This window comes from Saccostrea cucullata, unplaced genomic scaffold (assembly GCF_032062105.1).
Source record: "Saccostrea cucullata isolate Sc308-1 unplaced genomic scaffold, CSIRO_AGI_Scuc_v1 ctg7203, whole genome shotgun sequence".
NCBI lineage: Eukaryota > Metazoa > Mollusca > Bivalvia > Ostreida > Ostreidae > Saccostrea > Saccostrea cuccullata.
The window spans coordinates 4,804-22,774 of record NW_026928280.1 but is presented as its reverse complement, the minus strand read 5'-3'; the positions used below and the strand labels follow the sequence as shown (position 1 = coordinate 22,774).

Genomic DNA, 17,971 nt, shown 5'->3' with positions numbered 1-17,971 from the left:
GAATAGAAACCGGTAGATATCATGGTGAATCTGTTGAGGATCGAATTTGCACGCTTTGTTCTAGAAATAATGTGGAAGACGAAATTCATTTTTTACTGCATTGTCCTTTTTACTCTGAATATCGATCAAAACTTTTTGAAAATACTGGCATTAATCAAATGGGGTGGTCAGATATGGATTTACTATGTTTACTTATCTTAAATTATCTTAGACAGGTTGCAAAGTACTTGTATTTTTCTTTTATGCGAAGACAATCCTTTATGTTCAAAAAATAAAATAATATTTCAATGTCATTTTCATCTAGCAATAATCTTTATAACAGACACTACCAATCTTAGCATACAAAATGCATATAAAATATGTATTTATTACAATTATGTTTATTTTTCATGCACTTTTTTTGTTATTATTTAACGTTGTGCTCTTTATTTTCTTTATATATTGCATTTCAATATGGTGTTTAAAGTGGCATATAGGCCCGATGGGCCGGGTGTTTATTGTTGTTTGATACAGTCTGTAAACAAACGAATTTAATTATGTACACATGTCACTATAAATAAATAAATTACTTACTTACTTACTGTTTTTATTCAAATATTCTGAGAATTTCCATATTTCCTTTGTGGTGCTTTATTTATGTCAAAAACCGTAGAATAAATTATTGTACTTTCCTGGATTCATGGTTCCACAATTAAATCATTTGCCTAAACAGACTTCCAATGAATATTTTTTGAACCGAATCTTTTCTTAAGTTTTTCAAGAATGTTTTGGATTTATTAACACTATTTCTGACACAGAAGATGAATTAATGTCTTTTTCTCCCACTTGCAGAAACACTTTTGTTGGACAAAATTCAACTGCTCTTCCGCGAAAGATTGACTATAAATAAAGCTTTTTGTTGTAGCTAGTATCTTTGTCACTAAAAAATTGAACTCAATATAATTATTTAGCAACGTAAAATTCGCACAAGCATTTGCTACACTATTCTCTAATTCTAACACATGATTTTGACCAATTACCACAATTCGTTCTGAATAAGTAATAGATGGAACAGGTGCCTGAGGAGTTGTAGGAATTACTACAGATGAAGCTCAGAAAAAGTAGGAGTAATTACGGGAGCTGCTGAAGGACTTGGTACGGGTACAGGTGGAGGAATTGATGAAGCTGCTATCGGGATTGGTGCTGGATTTGACGCAGCCGATGCAGGACCTTGGATGGGTACAGGGTGCCTTGTAATATGGGGAATAGTTGAGGGAGTCATGCAGTCATTAGAGATCAGGGGAAAGCACCCTGTTTAATCCTATACACAGAAGACGAAATTACTGACATTAAAACTTTGTGTTGCAGTGGACAGACAATTTTAGGTGTTGACAAAACTTTTAATCTTTGTGACATGCATGTCTTTAAATATCAGCCATCCTTTGCTCAATTATTTATTAAGGTTAGAACTTAGAGTAGGGTTGGTATCAGGCAGTATTCCTCCCCCGCCAGACGGGTGCTGACCAGTGAATACTGCTTGGTGTTTTGTTAGGTTAGGTTAGGAATATAATTGTTTTTTTAAATGTTGCTAATAAAATTATAAATTCCTTTCTCTAAAATTTTTATAATGTTATTTTATTTTATGTATATTTCTTTCATTTGGCTGTAATATTTTTATATTTGAACAAAAGATTGACTAGGAATAATGATACAGTATCTTTAAGTCTTTAAAAAAAAACTTTTTAATAAAAGTTTTTTTATTTTCTTTTTATCTTTTGGTCATCTTTCGGTCCTTTGGCTTTAATATTTTTCTGTTTCAAAATTCAAATCATGGCTCTACAATTAAGGAGGCCTCCACATGGGCTAAAGCTGGGAACATAAGGAAACTATGAATATTTTCAGGTATTACTAATTTGAAAGGTCTTTATTTATTAATTTGTCATGAATTATCAAAATTATCAAAATTCATATTTTCCTTATGTGTGTGCTTACATCCTTTAAAATGAAATTCTGTAAAGCATAACTGTACAATTGAGAATAGTAAAGGTTCAGTGTATATACACATGCCCATCCAGAGGGGGTTGGTCAGACTAGCTGGGAACCCAGGTGTTTAAACAAAAGGTGTTTATTATCAAGTTGACCAAGTGTCAACAGCTGTGTATATAGTGCATGTACACACACAGGGGTCCCTGTCTATCCCAGTACAAAACAACAGAGCTAGCTGAGGTGTGAATAATATTCTCACAATAATGTTACAATGCCAACTGTACAAGGATTGACATATGCAACATGCACATTTTTATTATTTTTTATCAGACTTTTTTATTTCATAGACCTGGATTCTAATAATTTCATTGTAATGGATACATGTTGCTTTCTCATATCAATGAGTATATTTTTTTTCTATTAACTGCATAAAAAACAAAACAAAACAAAAAAAAAAAAACACCCCCCCCCCCACCAAAAAAAAAACAGAACCAAAAACATTAAAACAAAAAATTAGTAACTGGAAAATAATAATGAATGAATACTGAATTTAAAAATTAATTATTAAACATAGAAGAAAACATTTCAAAACAAACACCTTGATCAAAAATTAAATAAATTAACAAATTCATTCATTAGTTAATTTAATTTGATTACATGTTATAAATGATTGGAATTGAGAAAAATTACTTTATTCCTTGATTAATGGACTAGTTAAATTCATAAAAAAAAAATATTCAATTAAAAATTTCACTGTAATGTCTTTCATTATGATAATTACATGAACAGATTCAGTCATTAATTAATTTAATTACATATTATAAATGATTGGAATTTATAAAAATGACTTCATTTCTTGATTAATGGACTAGTTAAACTCTTTAAAAAAAATTCAATTAAACATTGCACTGTAATGTCTTTCAACATGGTAAATATTTCATACTTCTTTTATATTCTTAAGGTTTCCTTACAAATAATTTTTTTAAAAATAATATTCATACATAATATAATATTCATATTGATCAAGATTACAGTAATTATTTCCACGGATTACTCGAAACGACTTCAGCGATCGCGAATTTAGATCGGGCGTGGTGTGCAGTATATCAAGACAAGAAGAAACCCGTCGATTCTGAGGTAAAATTGGCTATAAAAATTTACGGATGTCAATATCATTCAATTAAACATCACCTTAGGCCTTATAGTATCCCATTACATTCAATTTTATGGGGTTTCCACCACTTTATTGGGGTTTCACACTTCCTGTATGGGTATTCTCCAAAAATCGGGGGGTTTCGGGTTTTTCCAGTTACCGAAAATATTTGGTCGGACGTCCACTACGACATTTCAGACAGGTGCCATACAAAGTGATTAGGGATTTTTTGCTCAGATTTCGGCCGCTTGTTTCAATCAATATGGGCTGAAATGAATTATCTGCTCGCTTCAACTTTTTCCTTTGAACATCCCTTTAAGTCTCTATCACAATAAAACTTTCCTTTCTTACCTTTAAAATGTTTAAATCCAACAAAATATAAAGTTGTTTATTTTTCCTATGTAATGTCCTATTCATTTAAACCTCCGATTTTGAAGAGTTCCACAATAGTCTGCTCAGAATTATTCGTTCTACTACTATTTCCTATAGGAATAAATATAGTACGAATTATTCAAAGCAGACTATTGTGGAACTCTTCAAAATCGGAGGTTTAAATGAATAGGACATTACATAGGAAAAATAAACAACTTTACATTTTGTTGGATTTAAACATTTTAAAGGTAAGAAAGGAAAGTTTTATTGTGATAGAGACTTAAAGGGATGTTCAAAGGAAAAAGTTGAAGCGAGCAGATAATTCATTTCAGCCCATATTGATTGAAACAAGCGGCCGAAATCTGAGCAAAAAATCCCTAATCACTTTGTATGGCACCTGTCTGAGATGTCGTAGTGGACGTCCGACCAAATATTTTAGTCCCTACGACATCTCGCTGAGATTACCGAAATGGTACTCGCCTACTGACACCGTTGTGATCTATCTCAGAAGTTTAAATTCTACGGTAATCCACCAGAGTCCAAGAGTAAACTCTCAGAGAGGAGTGGCAGTCCGATTTTGTCAGCTTACTCGACTTGGAGAGGGAAGATAATGTACACTTGGATAGTTACATTTGACCAGGTAAGATCAGGTCCAGAACACTGTAGAACAATTTCTTGATTAAGATAATTAATGTTGTAGCTTGAAATAGCTATGTAGCTTTAATATGTTGACGGTGCGACCGTTAGGGCGAGCGCATAAACTTATCCATTTTCATTTAGATTGGACATGTAAATCCGCACGTGACATTCGGTGCGTATTAGATTCTGACGTCATATGACATCGTTTGTATGTTGCTTTACTAAACCAAAGCCTGAACAAGGCTGATTTCAATCAGTTTTTGACTATCTTTCTGCAATAAACAGATAAACTCATTAAATCAAGACAAGTTTATTATTCGTTTAACTTTTGTTGTTATTCTCACGAGAATGTTGCTTTAGAGCTTGTGTATGAAGCGATGCATTGTGGGTCTAAATTACTGCGGTAAAAAATTCTTTGGAATGAATGTGCAGTAGTCTGAATTTTCTCTTTGCCCAGGCGTTGTCATCAGAGCTCGCAGTTACGTGCATCGCTTTGCGACCCTTGCTGCACTCGCTATTAATCTATTCAAAATAGCTTGGTAAAGCTTTTTATATGCAGTCAAAAGTATTTTACAAGTCCTATATTACAATGTATTATGAGTCTTTAATAAAAAGGAAAAATCATAGATACTTGTAGTATTGCAGCTGTTGAATGGTTTTAATTAAGCAAAAGACGAATTACTATTTTCTTAAGAGCTCGGGTACACTACCGTTAATGGAAGGTAATTTTCAGCACAATGTTTTTGTCTCTACTCTAGCATTCTACAATGAATGAGTCCCCAAGCATGACAGTCTACTATTTGTTAATACAAATCAGAAGCGATACACGGTTTTCGTCGATTTACTGCATACTTTATTTAGTGACTTTAGTTTCCAAAGACACTGCTCGATGCTCACATTTAAAATTGTAGTTTTAGATGATAAATACAGTGAACCTTCAGATATCTGGATGTAAGATATCCGAATGCTTTAGTATTCGGACGATTTTTCATCGGAACGAAAATTTTTAACGTTATTTTGTCTTGTTTAACTGGTAATTCAGGTATCCGGACACTCCACATATATGGACAATTTGACTAGGAACCAAAGCATCCGGATAAATGAGGTACCACTGTAGTTGCTTCCAATACGTACCGCACAAACCTCGTGACGTTTGCATGTCTTACTTTTGATATTTGATTGAGGGGTTAAATGATAATTGTGCACCTTGTGCTGCTGTCTAAAACTATGTAAAGAAAACTGATAGCCAATTTACATGCAAATTTAAGCTGATGTGTCATCAGATAATCTTGTCGTCTAGACCTGTTTAAGTTACTTTGCACTCCTCTATATGCGGTGAGGCATGAATAAGTATGATGGTATGTTTAAGGCAGCGTTTGAAATAACTGTTGCTCAACTGCCTGAGATGCACAAATTTTGTCACAGGCAAACAGATTTGTAACAGATTACAGATTTGACACCTGACTGAAAATGAAAATCTTTTCAAAAACTTGACCTTGGTCATGACTATTGAATGAAAAATAAAGGGCTTTTCTCATTGGGATTCAAAACCAAGGCACACATGGATCTTAAAAAATAGAAAACTTGGAATGGTTTAAGTAACAATCTTTTAAAATCTTCTCAAGAACAGCAAAGTGATGATATGGAAGCATTCTCTGGTGATGTAGTGTATAAATAAATTGGTTAAGTTAACCCCCTTTGGGTAGGATGGAGCCACAATGGGGATCAAAGTTTCACATTGCAATATATAGGGGAGAATCTTCCCTAGAACAGCAAAGCCATGATTAATATTGTACTGATATGGAAGTCATTGGAAGAAGCCTCAAGTAGTGTAGATTCTGTTTAAATTGTACTAAAGTTAAAACTGGAGACATATTGCAAATGATGAAAAATACACTAGTAGAAAAGATATTTCACATACAGCAAAACTCGTTTACTATGAACACGGATATAGCGAATTCATGGATATAGCGAAGTTATTTTAGATCCCCAGCTATATAAATTTAACAAATTCCTTATATGGATATAACGAGTAATTGATGTAGCAAAGTAATTTCATAGGTCACGGTGACTTTGTTATAACTTTGTTTTACTGTATTTCATAAATTAGTATTATTGTTTTTTAGATGAATTAAACCCCATTTTATTTTCACAGAATATATGTGATGGGCTGCATCATGGTTTTGAAGGAAAAGGTTACACTATTTATTACAGACAGCAAGAAAACATCATTGAACACCACCAACTAATAAGACTCCAAAGGTGGGAGAATATATGTCATGCAACCATTTATAGATTTTTAATGAAATTACTGCATTATATAAACTTGATATTCCATGTAAAGTAATTTATAAAATCAAAATAACCATTTAGTACCTTAATAATAATGTAGCATAAACTAAAGAATTCTAAATTGATGAATGATAAGTACATGTACATGTATATTGTAATTATTATTTTAGGAATAATGAAAAATAAGATATTTAAAGGCATAAAATTAAAGCTGTCAAAATGCAGAGATTAGAGTTCAGTGGATTCCATGACGGTACTTTGGATAATGTTAATCAGGCAGCAATTCTCTTCCCAAGGATCTTAAGTGCTTTTAGAAGAGGCTAATAAACAAAGGACAGTCACTTACTACAGAAGAGAAGCAGGGGAGATTAGTGATATTCTGAGTGGCATGACTGCACCTTACAAAGATGTAAAACTTTAAAAATTGTGTTTACATATACAATGATTATATGATAAATGTATCTAGTAAGGCCAAAAGAAAATATACTCTTGTTTCCTGTCCCCAGACCAAAAATATTAGGGTAGGTAGGTAGGGAAAAAATTTTATTTTGAGAAAAAATTTTATTTTGAAAACTCAATGGATGCAGAACATATATCATGTAATAATTAGAAAATGATATGTTAACAGTTTACACAGCAAGTTTGGTAATGAAGATTTATAAAGTAAAAGTATCCAGTACACTTGTGATGTATTAGTTCTGTTAAAATTGTTGGTCGACTTTAGTATTTTAGGAAAATAGTCACCCAAAAAATGAAAATGGGATAAAAACTTTAAAGGTCGGAGGGTAAAATGTATGGTAGGTCGGGTGACATGAAACGAGAGTATTTTTTTATTTTGGCCTAATCAATATTAATATGATTAATATTTTCAAATGTTTTTTACATTTTACTGTTCATTAATGAAAAAAATAATTTGTGTTGTATTTGAATTTGGAAATGTAAAGGAATTATTTTAAAATGTGAACTGATATTCTTACATGTAAACATGTACTGGCGTGTGTACATGGTGTATATATATTGGACTCTGACAAAAGATGATGCTACTTCTTTTTTTGGTGAAATTATTAATCACAATGATTTTTTTTTATTTTCCATAGGGTATGGTATCTATAAAACCTACTCAGCCTTTTTGTTTGGCTATTTTTTAAATCATAGATATATTTTATTTTCTTGATAACTGAAATCCTCAAAAAATGAAATTTTGTTTGTTTTTTGTTAACATGAATTATCTCCCCTTTTCAGCTTGAAATTAGAAATAATACTGTAGATATACTGTAAACCAACTTTTATTCGCGTGCGAGAAATATCCGCGAGTTCCGCGTCCTCCTTTAACGCGCGAATATTAATCGCCGCGAACCATTCATTTTGCTAAGGATTTTTAGGGAATGTTTCCTTGGTCGCGGAAATTAATCGTAGCGGATTGATTTTAAATGAACGAATCGCGAATAAAAGATGACGCGAATAATAGTTGGTTTACAGTAGATATAATTTGATTAATGAAAATAAATAATTGTGTTGTATTTGGATTTGGAACTATAAAGAAATTGTTTTGAAATGCTATTTATAATTTAACATGCATATTAAATATATACATGACATTTATTTGACCGTGTCGAAAAAGTGAATTTCCCATTTTTTGTATAAAACTCTTCAATGGCTTTTGGAAATTAATAATCAATTGCACAAAAATGTTTTTAATATTTTATTTGCCATAAGGTATGGTGTCTAGGAAATAAACAATGCCTTTCTGTTTGGCTATAGTGTATTTTTTCTTTAAATTTTTTATCATATAGCTGAATTTAGCTGTAAATCTTTTTAAAATGGAAAATTTCAGTTTTTCTCGACATGGATTATCTCCCCTTTTCAGCTTAACATTAAAAACTATTACTGGACGTGTTATATTTGGATTAATTATGAAAAGTAAATAATTTAATTGTATTTGAAAATGGAAATATAAAAAAATGGTTTTGAAATGCTATTTATTTTTTACATGCAAACATATATGGCATATATTGGACTGTGACAAAAAAAGTGAAATTACCATTTTTGTTCAAAATTCATCAGTTGTTTTGGGAAATTAATAATCATTTGCACAAAAATGTTTTAATAATTTTATTGACTTTAGACTATAGTCTCTATGAAACTAGCATGGCTTTTTAGTTTGGCTGTGGGGTTTTTAGAAATTTTTGATAGATAAAAATCCTAAAAAATGGATATTTTACATTTTTTGCCAATATGAATTATCTCCCCTTTTTAGCTTAAAATTAGCACACATTACTGGTCATAAAAATATTTTGACTAGATATGGATAGTAACTACTTATGTTGTATTTTAATAAGAAATAAACATAAATGTGTTTTATTGTTTAGTTTTCTTTTCATTTAATCTTCATTAATGGTATTTTTGCCTGTTTTTAGAGGAAATTTCAGCCATTTTTTGCCCAAAACAGTTTATCGGTTGCCATGGATACCAGTGGCAGAATTAAAAAAAAATTATAATTTTTTTTGGAGTATCTTAACATACTCTACCAACATGCAAAGTTTGAAGAAATTCTGAAACCCCCCATGAATCACCCTCTGCATGATTTTTACACGGAGCTGTACTTAATATGATCTTCTCTATCTATGAATTCAATAATTGTTGAAATTCACTCGTGTAATTTTTTGATTTTAACACACTCGTCGTCAGAAAAAGCCTGAAGCTTCCCTCAATTCAAATTATAGGGGCATTTTGTGCAAATGTTTTCATCCAGTGACTTTTTATCGCTTATATAGTCTTTCCGCGCTCCGTATTTCAATTTCTTCCCCTTAATGTTTCTATAGTGGAAGTATATGCATTTGTGCACTCGTAACAAACTGTTTTTACAGTTTATTTTCTAAAGATATGATTGATTAGTGTTTTTCAAATGACGATCTTTGAAATTAATGAAAGTTTTAACTGAAATAAAAAAAAAATTTTTTCTATTTTTTAAGAGTCAATAAATGTAGCGCCGATGAATATTTAGAGACAAAGGCATATAATGATAGTTACCGAAATAAATCAAACAAAGTCGACTGAAATGGCATTTAATAACAATTCAAAAATCTTAACATATCTTAATTAAGAATTTCGCCCAGAATTTTCAATTAGCCACCTGAAAATGGTTTGACCATTGATAGCTCGTTGACACCTGTACACGATGTCGCATAGGTGTGATGAAAGCACGAAAGTGAATAGATTTAAGTCACGTGTTCAGTGCTTTGTTATTCATGAGGTCAAAGGCAGGTTGAAATTTGTAAACAAGGTGCCTTTACTACAGAGACAAGTATCCGTGATTTTGCACATTTTTGGAAAATAATACATGAGCGCATGACTGTTTCAATTTCTTTCAAGTATGTAAATGACTAGTTAATCGCTTTACAATGACCATATTTACTTGAAACATCCATGCGTTCATATAAAAATTGGTTTGCAAAATGGAGGTGTGGCCTAAAGTCTATGAGAAATCGATGTAAACAACGTACCCCTGCTATATTAATCAGATAAATACCTAATTACAGTGCATGGAATTAAACATTGAAATTAAAATCAATTAACTACAATGTTTTATGGAAAGATTGAGGCAGAAATATGAAGAAAATCTTTAAATATATTTTTTGTAAATTATCCATGTTATCGGGGGGCCAGATTTTGACTTTTAAACGATTCATTCTTTTTCAGCGATAAATGAATATTCAGTTCCCGATTTGATTTGGATATGTTTAAATTATGAAGAAATTGTTCATTTCAATTCATATTTGTTCTATTTTCAGTCAGGTCTTATTTTAATGTTGTTTTTTTGCATGTATATCGTAACCGTAACACGAAACCTCTGGAGGGACATTGACTTACTTAAGTCATAACATGTAAGTCATTGTCCCTCCAGGGCTTCCGTAATATATACTTTCTGACATACCTAAATATAGGAATTTGTTGTAGTTATAAGATCATTTCTATAATTTCAAGAATAAAGACTTAAAATTCATATATCCTATTATTTGCCTCCAATCAAAGACAAATCTTTGCAAGGAAGGTCTTTTGACAAACAAATATTAGATAAATATTATTTTCTATTTTTTAAAGCCCAGGCTAGTTGTAAATACTGAGTGAGACGTTTCAGATAATAGGGTGTTTACAAATCTATTCATAGATTCCCCATATCTTTAACTGATATGTTAGATTACAGTAAGAAAATAGGTCTAAAACGAAACTAGACAGATAATTCCGTGAGAAGAATTTTTGTTATTCATTCCTCAAAACTAAAATTTAATTCCCGGAAATTGTGACACAATGAAGGAGTTAAAATCAAAAAAGAAGAAAGGTAAAATGAAGAACGATGATGAAGTTGACAACATGGTTGGTTTACGTGGAACACAAAGTGAAAACAATGTAATCGAACAAAACTTTCCAGACATGGACACGGTCGATTTCCCCGAAAAATCGGAACAGAATGGGGAGGGTAATCGAATGGCGTTCAGAAATATGGTGGGGCTCCGAGATGAACACGTCACGCTTATCGTTGATGAGAACACTTCTACGACAAATGATAAAAATTACAACCAACCCTATCCATTTACCATTTTGGACTTTCTTGGAATAGCTCTTTCAATAGTACTGTTTGTATTTGATGTTGTCACGGATATTCTTCTTGCCTTGGAGTACAACAATCACGGTAGAATTGTAGAGTGTGTACTTACGTCATCAGTTGTGATTGCGTCATTTCTGGTGACGGGGTCCTTAAGCACAATTTGGTACCTACAAGATGTAAGAGGACCCTTTGGAAAAGTGGGGAAGTTTTTGTTTCTTGTTGTGGCCTTCCCATTTTCTACCATTATCAGGTATTGTATGCTAACATTTCAAATCAACTATACTTGACAAATTCTTCATAATCATCGAAAAAGACACTGAAATTATTTTTCTTTCTTGGCGAAAAACTCTTTAAATATCTGCACTTACAGTCAATAACTTTACTACCACGGTATTTACCAAATTTTATATATTTATTTTAGAAACTTCTCTTACTTAAAACATGGATGCTTAAGTCGCAGATCTAGAGATAAAAAGATAAAAACTATACATTACAATGAAATGAAACAGACTGACCTGGATGCCAGTTTTCTACGGATGTTCGATGCCTTCTTTGAATCCGCACCTCAGCTGATTATTCAGGTTTACATTGCTATCCATGACACTCCCCAACAAGCAATACACTTAGGTAAGTAACGGATAAACGCTTATTTCTGCTAAAGTAATGTGTTTCTACTTTAAAATGGAAATTTTTTTTTTAAACTTTGCAACTTTATTTTAATAAGTTTGATATATTTATCAGGCTGGAAATGGGAGAAGACGGTCCTTTGAGTACCACAACTTCAGGAAATAAATCATTTCGTTATCTGTTAAATTTGTAAGCATAATGTTATGTAGTATATTCTTCGAAGTTATTGTTCAAAAGAAATTATCTTTTCATAAGTTATAATTACATGACTGCGACTTGTCTTCGTCCTGTTTTATTTCTTCATAAAATCAATATATACATCTAATATGTACCACACTTGTTGCACCAAACTATTTTGAAAAAAAAACCCATAAAAGTACTTTAAAGCGGGAAAATCTTTAATGAGACTGGTATACAAGTGTGTTTTTATATTAATATGTAAGAGGTTCTTTTAAGCGTTGGTTAAATGTTACTGTTCTTGTCCTCAAAATCTTAATTGATTTTGTAATTTTACTATGGACTAAATAAGAATTATTTTCCAGGAATTGTTCCAGTGCCTTAGCTAGGATACATATCATTTCCAATAATGTAGCTTGAACGTGTATTCTATAATGCATGGAGCTGTATTTATCATCAAGTTTGAATTTCAATGAATATTCAAATATTTATATTATGATTGAAGAGATTTTCCTTCTACCTATTTAAGCAAGGCCGATTTCTTAACTACTTACAGATTTACATTGATAAGATGTTTGTTTGATTACAGAACTTCTGCGAGCTGTTACCATAGCGTCCTCTTTAGCAGGTCTGGCATGGTCGGTGACAGGATACTACAGAGCGCTGCGCATCTTTAACGCAACTTCCGGTTTAAAGGCAAACACAATCTGCGGAGCTATGGGATACTTCCTTTGGCGAGTATTCGAGATCGGACCAAGAATCACAGCATTTGTAATGTTGATTTCAGTCGAAGGAAACGGTCCTTACTACATAGTTTTCGGGGTTCTTTTCCATTGGATGATCATGATAACTGTTGCATTTTTCAAAAATGTAAAAGCATATGAATCAACACTACATAACATTTTATTCATTGTGTTCATTGGATTTGTGCAAATCATATCCTTCATGAATTTGAGCCGAGGAAAATCTCGAGCTATTATCATCGCGTATTACTCTTTGTTCCATGTAGAAAACGCCGTGATGGTGGCGCTTTTTGTATTTTGGGGTGACGTGTACAAATCCAGCTGGGTATATATAGCCATTATATCAGTAGCCTCATCCGGGATTGTTCTGTGTACTCTCTTCATGCTGATGTATTATGCACTGTGTCACCCTAAAGTGTCACTGAAATGTACACGAAAAAACAACGATGACAAGCTGTGAAATATGTACAAATCTAGAGATAATGTGTGATTTAAATTTACTTCTCATGTAAAATGCGATTTATAAATTATCAAAACACGACTGAAACATTTGTCTTTTTAAAAAATTAAATAAGTAGAATAAGTAGAACAATATCTGCACATAATTAATCTTATAATTGAAGAAGGGCGTCGTAGAAACATTTTTAAGGATGAAAGACTTCCTGAGCTTTTTTTTTTTTTTTTTTTTTTTTTTTTTTTTTTTTTGGAAAATTTTCACATTTTATTCAATTCTTTATTTCCTTATGCCAAATGGCACATCAGACAGATACATGTACATTGTATTATAAACAAGGTATACATATATTCAGATCTTTCAATTGTATAATAAAATTAATGTTTACATACATATCATGAGCTACGAACAGTTTAATAAATCTTTTCTTCGTTGTAAAGCACTGAACAAAAATTTTCCCAATTTAGACATTTCTTTAACATTTTGTACACTTAACAATTGTATCAATTTAAAGACACTAGGTTTTTTAACATAATACTGTTTTATATATTGGATTCTGAGATCTTGATATCTAGGACATTTCAATATAAAATGGAACTCATCTTCTACATCATTTAAGTCACATAATAAACATTTTCTGTTATTTCTGTTTTCATTAACATATCTACCTTCTTCTCCCGTAATTTATGACTAGACAGTCTAAAGCTTGTGATACATTTTTTGTATGCATGTTTAATAGGTTTTGATAAATAATTCTGTAAACAAAAATGGTCTATAAAATGTTGATACAACTTTCCTTTTGTTAGTGATGGAACGATTGTCGCCGACAATCGATTGTCGGTCGTTAGAAGCTCTTCGATGCTACTAATCGATTATAAAATAAATGTCGCCGACATGGCTAACAAAAAATAAAATTGTCATACTTTAATTTTATTACCAAATCCAAGTGCAAAGAGCATAAAAGTAGTGATAAACGTTGAAAACATGGAAGGATTCCGTGTCTTGTTGATACTTTTACCGCCATGATTGAATATGGGGTTAGACTAATACCAGGAAACGCTAATATTGCAAGGTTTTACTATACAAAGGAAAACATAATTAGTCTAGTCAATCTTTAAACGTAATTACTATCATAAATACAAGTCTAACTTCTGGATAATTCTTTTAAAACTTGCAATTTTGTTATTTTAACTAATTAAAACTAATTTTAAGAAAAATATACATGTATTAAATGAAAGGTGGGACTAATATCAGTAAAATACCCATTGCATGGACTTTATAAAAAAAAAAAAAATAAATAAATTCCCATTCTGTTTCAATAGTCTTATATAGTCCTATATTGTTTAAAGTAAACAAAATATTATTTTCCACTTTTTAAAAAAGAAATTTCAATTAACATTATTGAATATCTTATGTAAGTAAATGTTGTTTTTTTTTTGTAAAAGTCTGACAGGAATCTGAAAATTTTTAAAGTTTCAACTTTTCTATATTAATTTTATTAAAGTTCAAAATTTCGATTATAATCGATTATTAATCGATTATGCCCAGCCGATTATTACCGATAATCGATTCTGATTTTTTTCCGATTCCCCATCACTACCTCTTGTAGACATCTTAATACTATGAAGGATTTCTTGACTATACACATCAAAGAATCTTTGCATAACAATAACATATTCTCTACAAGTGTCAAAATCTTGGAACAAGAGATAGCTTAAACCAAGTTTATCAAATTCATTCTTAATTTCAGTAAACCATTTGTCATTATTCCTTACCCTTTCTTCATAACATGCTTTCAATATACAGTTGTTTGTATTTTTAAGTTTAAGCCAATATTTCAAAATTTGAAGTTTCCTTGAAAGATACAAAGGTAATCTGCCTAATTCATAATACACCATATATATTGTTTGGAGTACATAATTTCACACCCAAGACTTTCTTACAAAAATTACTATGAATTTTTTCAACATCTTTAGCCTTGTGAAAACCCCATATTTCAGCTCCATATGACAAAACACTTTTCAAATATGTATCAAAAACTGCACATTTTGTTTCTATGTTTTAAGTAATGATTATTCATTCTTGAGTTAATTGCAAAAAATGCCTTTCGACCTTGATCGGCAACATGCATCTGAGTGATATTGAATTTCCCATTTTAATTAAACAGCATACCTAGGTAATTGAATTCGTTGACAATTTCAAGTTCTTTATCCTCGTACATAAATTTTTCAGATATCTTTACATTTCCTTGATTTCTAAACACAACAATTTTTGTTTTTTCAGGGTTAAGTTTCAATTTCCATTCTTGATTATACGAAAGTAAAGAGTCTAACAATTTCTGCAGTGAATCAGCAGATTCTGCCATTAGTACCATATCATCAGCATACATAAGCAAGAACATGTTTAGTAAATTGAAATCAAAAGATGGACAGTTGTTTCTTATAAAATGTAATTCACAATCATTAACAAAAAGAGAGAACAATATTGGTGATAACACCTCACCTTGTAATAGACCAACTTTATTTTCAAAAAATTCAGACATCACACCATTTGACTTAATACATGATTTAACAATGGTATATAGTGATTTTATTGTTTTTAATAGTTTTCCTTCAATGCCCTGTTTTATTAACTTAACCCAAAGGCTGCTCCTATCTATAAAATCAAATGCTTTTTTATAGTCTATAAAACAACAGTATAGTCTTCCCCCTCTGCGACTTAATTGTCTGGTAATCATTGTATGTAAAAAAAAAATGGCATCAGTAGTAGAGAGACCTGGTTTAAAACCGAACTGAGCATCTGATAATATAGAGTTTTCCAAATCCCATTTTAATAAACGACTATTTAAGACAGATGTATAAAGTTTACCTAAGCAACTAGTCAATGTGATACCTCTATAATTATTGGGGTCCCCCTTTTTAAATACAGGGACTATGTAACCTTGAGCCCACGATTCTGGAAAATACCCAGTACTAAATATAGAATTAAAAAGTTTAACTAGACATGGTACAATATGGTTTTTACATGTAATGAAAAAATCGTTCAACATACAATCTTCTGCACAACTCTTATTGCGCTTTAATTTGTTAATTGCTTCATATACTTCTTCCCCTGATATCTCTCTATCTAACTCTTCAAAGATAGCATCCCCTGTTATATCATAGTTTAACGGTTGGTCCCTTTCATCAAAACTTCTATGATCATCATCCATCAAATTTTGAAAGTATTCCACAAATTCATCAATAGATATTGAACTATCAAGTACATGATTTTTTGTCTTTTGAGAAAAGCTTAAAAAAGTTTTTGGGATTGTTTTTCCTTAAATATTCAAATAAATTTCCCTCCTATCTCTTATAATACTTCCTACATTTATCTTCATACTTTTTATAAATTGTTTTATGGTGAATCAAAGATTGGTGATTTTCTGTGGATTTGCACTTATTAAAGTTATGAAGTGCATCTTTATATTCCATATATTTTGATTTACACTCATCATTGAACCATGGTTTATCTTCAGTTTTCTTATATCTTATTCCATTTCTGCTGGGAGTTCGTATATCACAATGAGGTAACACAATGCTATTAATAACATCACAAAAAGATTTGACACAACTATTTACGTCATTCTGATTACATATTGGTGTATCAACAATGTTCATCAACTCTGACATATTATGTTGGAGAGCGTTTAAAATATCAGTACAGTTCGCCTCCTTCCATTTTACAATTTTACTTACAGTCCGAACATTCATACTTATGTCTGTACATTCTTTTGCATTACCAAAATTACTTTTATCACATTTTACATGGAAGAGTAATGGGGAATGATCCGAGAGAGTATTAAATGTATCAACATTGAATTTTTCAATATGCTGTATCATATCTTGTTCACATAAGAGGTAATCAATAACACTTGTTCCATTTGTACTGCAAAATGTTACACTACCACTAGGATCATCAGGATGTCTACCATTAACTATTCGTAAACCAACACTTTTACATAATGTTAACAATTGTCTACCATAATGGTTAATACATTTATCTTGAGTTTTTCTTTCAACGTCACAAATGTCAGAAGTATAAAAGTAGAAAGGTTGTAATGTATCTGTAATATTTTCATTAATATCATTGGTGATATAATCATCATTTTCTCCGCATCTGGCATTGAAGTCACCTCATATAAATATATGACCATGAGTGCTATATTTAACAAGAAGTTCATATAAGCATTGGAATAAGTCTATATCCTCTCGCTCATAGAAAACACTTCCATGGGGAGGAAAATAACAGAAAATAAGGTGTATAGGTTTACCATTGAGCTGAACATGATTTAGTTTTAACACTACTATAGTATCAGAGATATTTTCTAATAAGCAGACATATTTAAATATTTCTTTTCTAATAAATATAACTAAACCACCTCCTCTACCAGTCTTATGAGGAAATGTAAGTGATTCATAACCATCTACAAAAATTATGTTACAATCATTCTCTGTTATCCAGCTTTCAGAAACACAAACCACAAACCACAAACCCTGTTCTTGAGTCCTTTGCCTATGTTCCAAGTAAGTACCCGGAGCGGATTAAGGCCGCGGATAGTATCCAAGTCATTGCATTTTGAAATCGATCCCGCGACCGCAAGATCCTATCTTTCCATGGCCTCAACATCGGATTCGGAGTTCTCCTCTTCATCGTACCACTGGGCCTCGTCACCCTCATATAGTTCTCCATTAACATACAGTTTCACTCTGTCACCTTCTTCCCACAGTCTGTTCACTATCGGCTTTAGACAACGCCTCTTTTCTGCCATGGCTGATGGATATTGCCTATACACTCGGTATGGAGTTGATTGCAGGCGTGATGACTGCTTGAGGCACAACTCAAGGTCACCTTGTTATAAGAACCTTGCTACAATAGGTCTGTTATATCCTCGACGGTGACGC

General features: G+C 31.6%; 1 protein-coding gene across 1 annotated transcript; it reads left to right on the top strand.

Moving 5' to 3' along the window:
- The first annotated feature begins 10,659 nt into the window (after positions 1-10,659).
- LOC134277025 (XK-related protein 6-like) lies at positions 10,660-13,034 on the top strand. The gene is made up of 3 exons (XM_062759300.1): positions 10,660-11,277; positions 11,449-11,654; positions 12,421-13,034. The coding sequence occupies exons 1-3, from the start codon at positions 10,730-10,732 to the stop codon at positions 13,032-13,034; spliced, it is 1,368 nt and encodes a 455-aa protein (XP_062615284.1). The 5' UTR covers positions 10,660-10,729.
- The last annotated feature ends 4,937 nt before the right edge of the window (positions 13,035-17,971 follow it).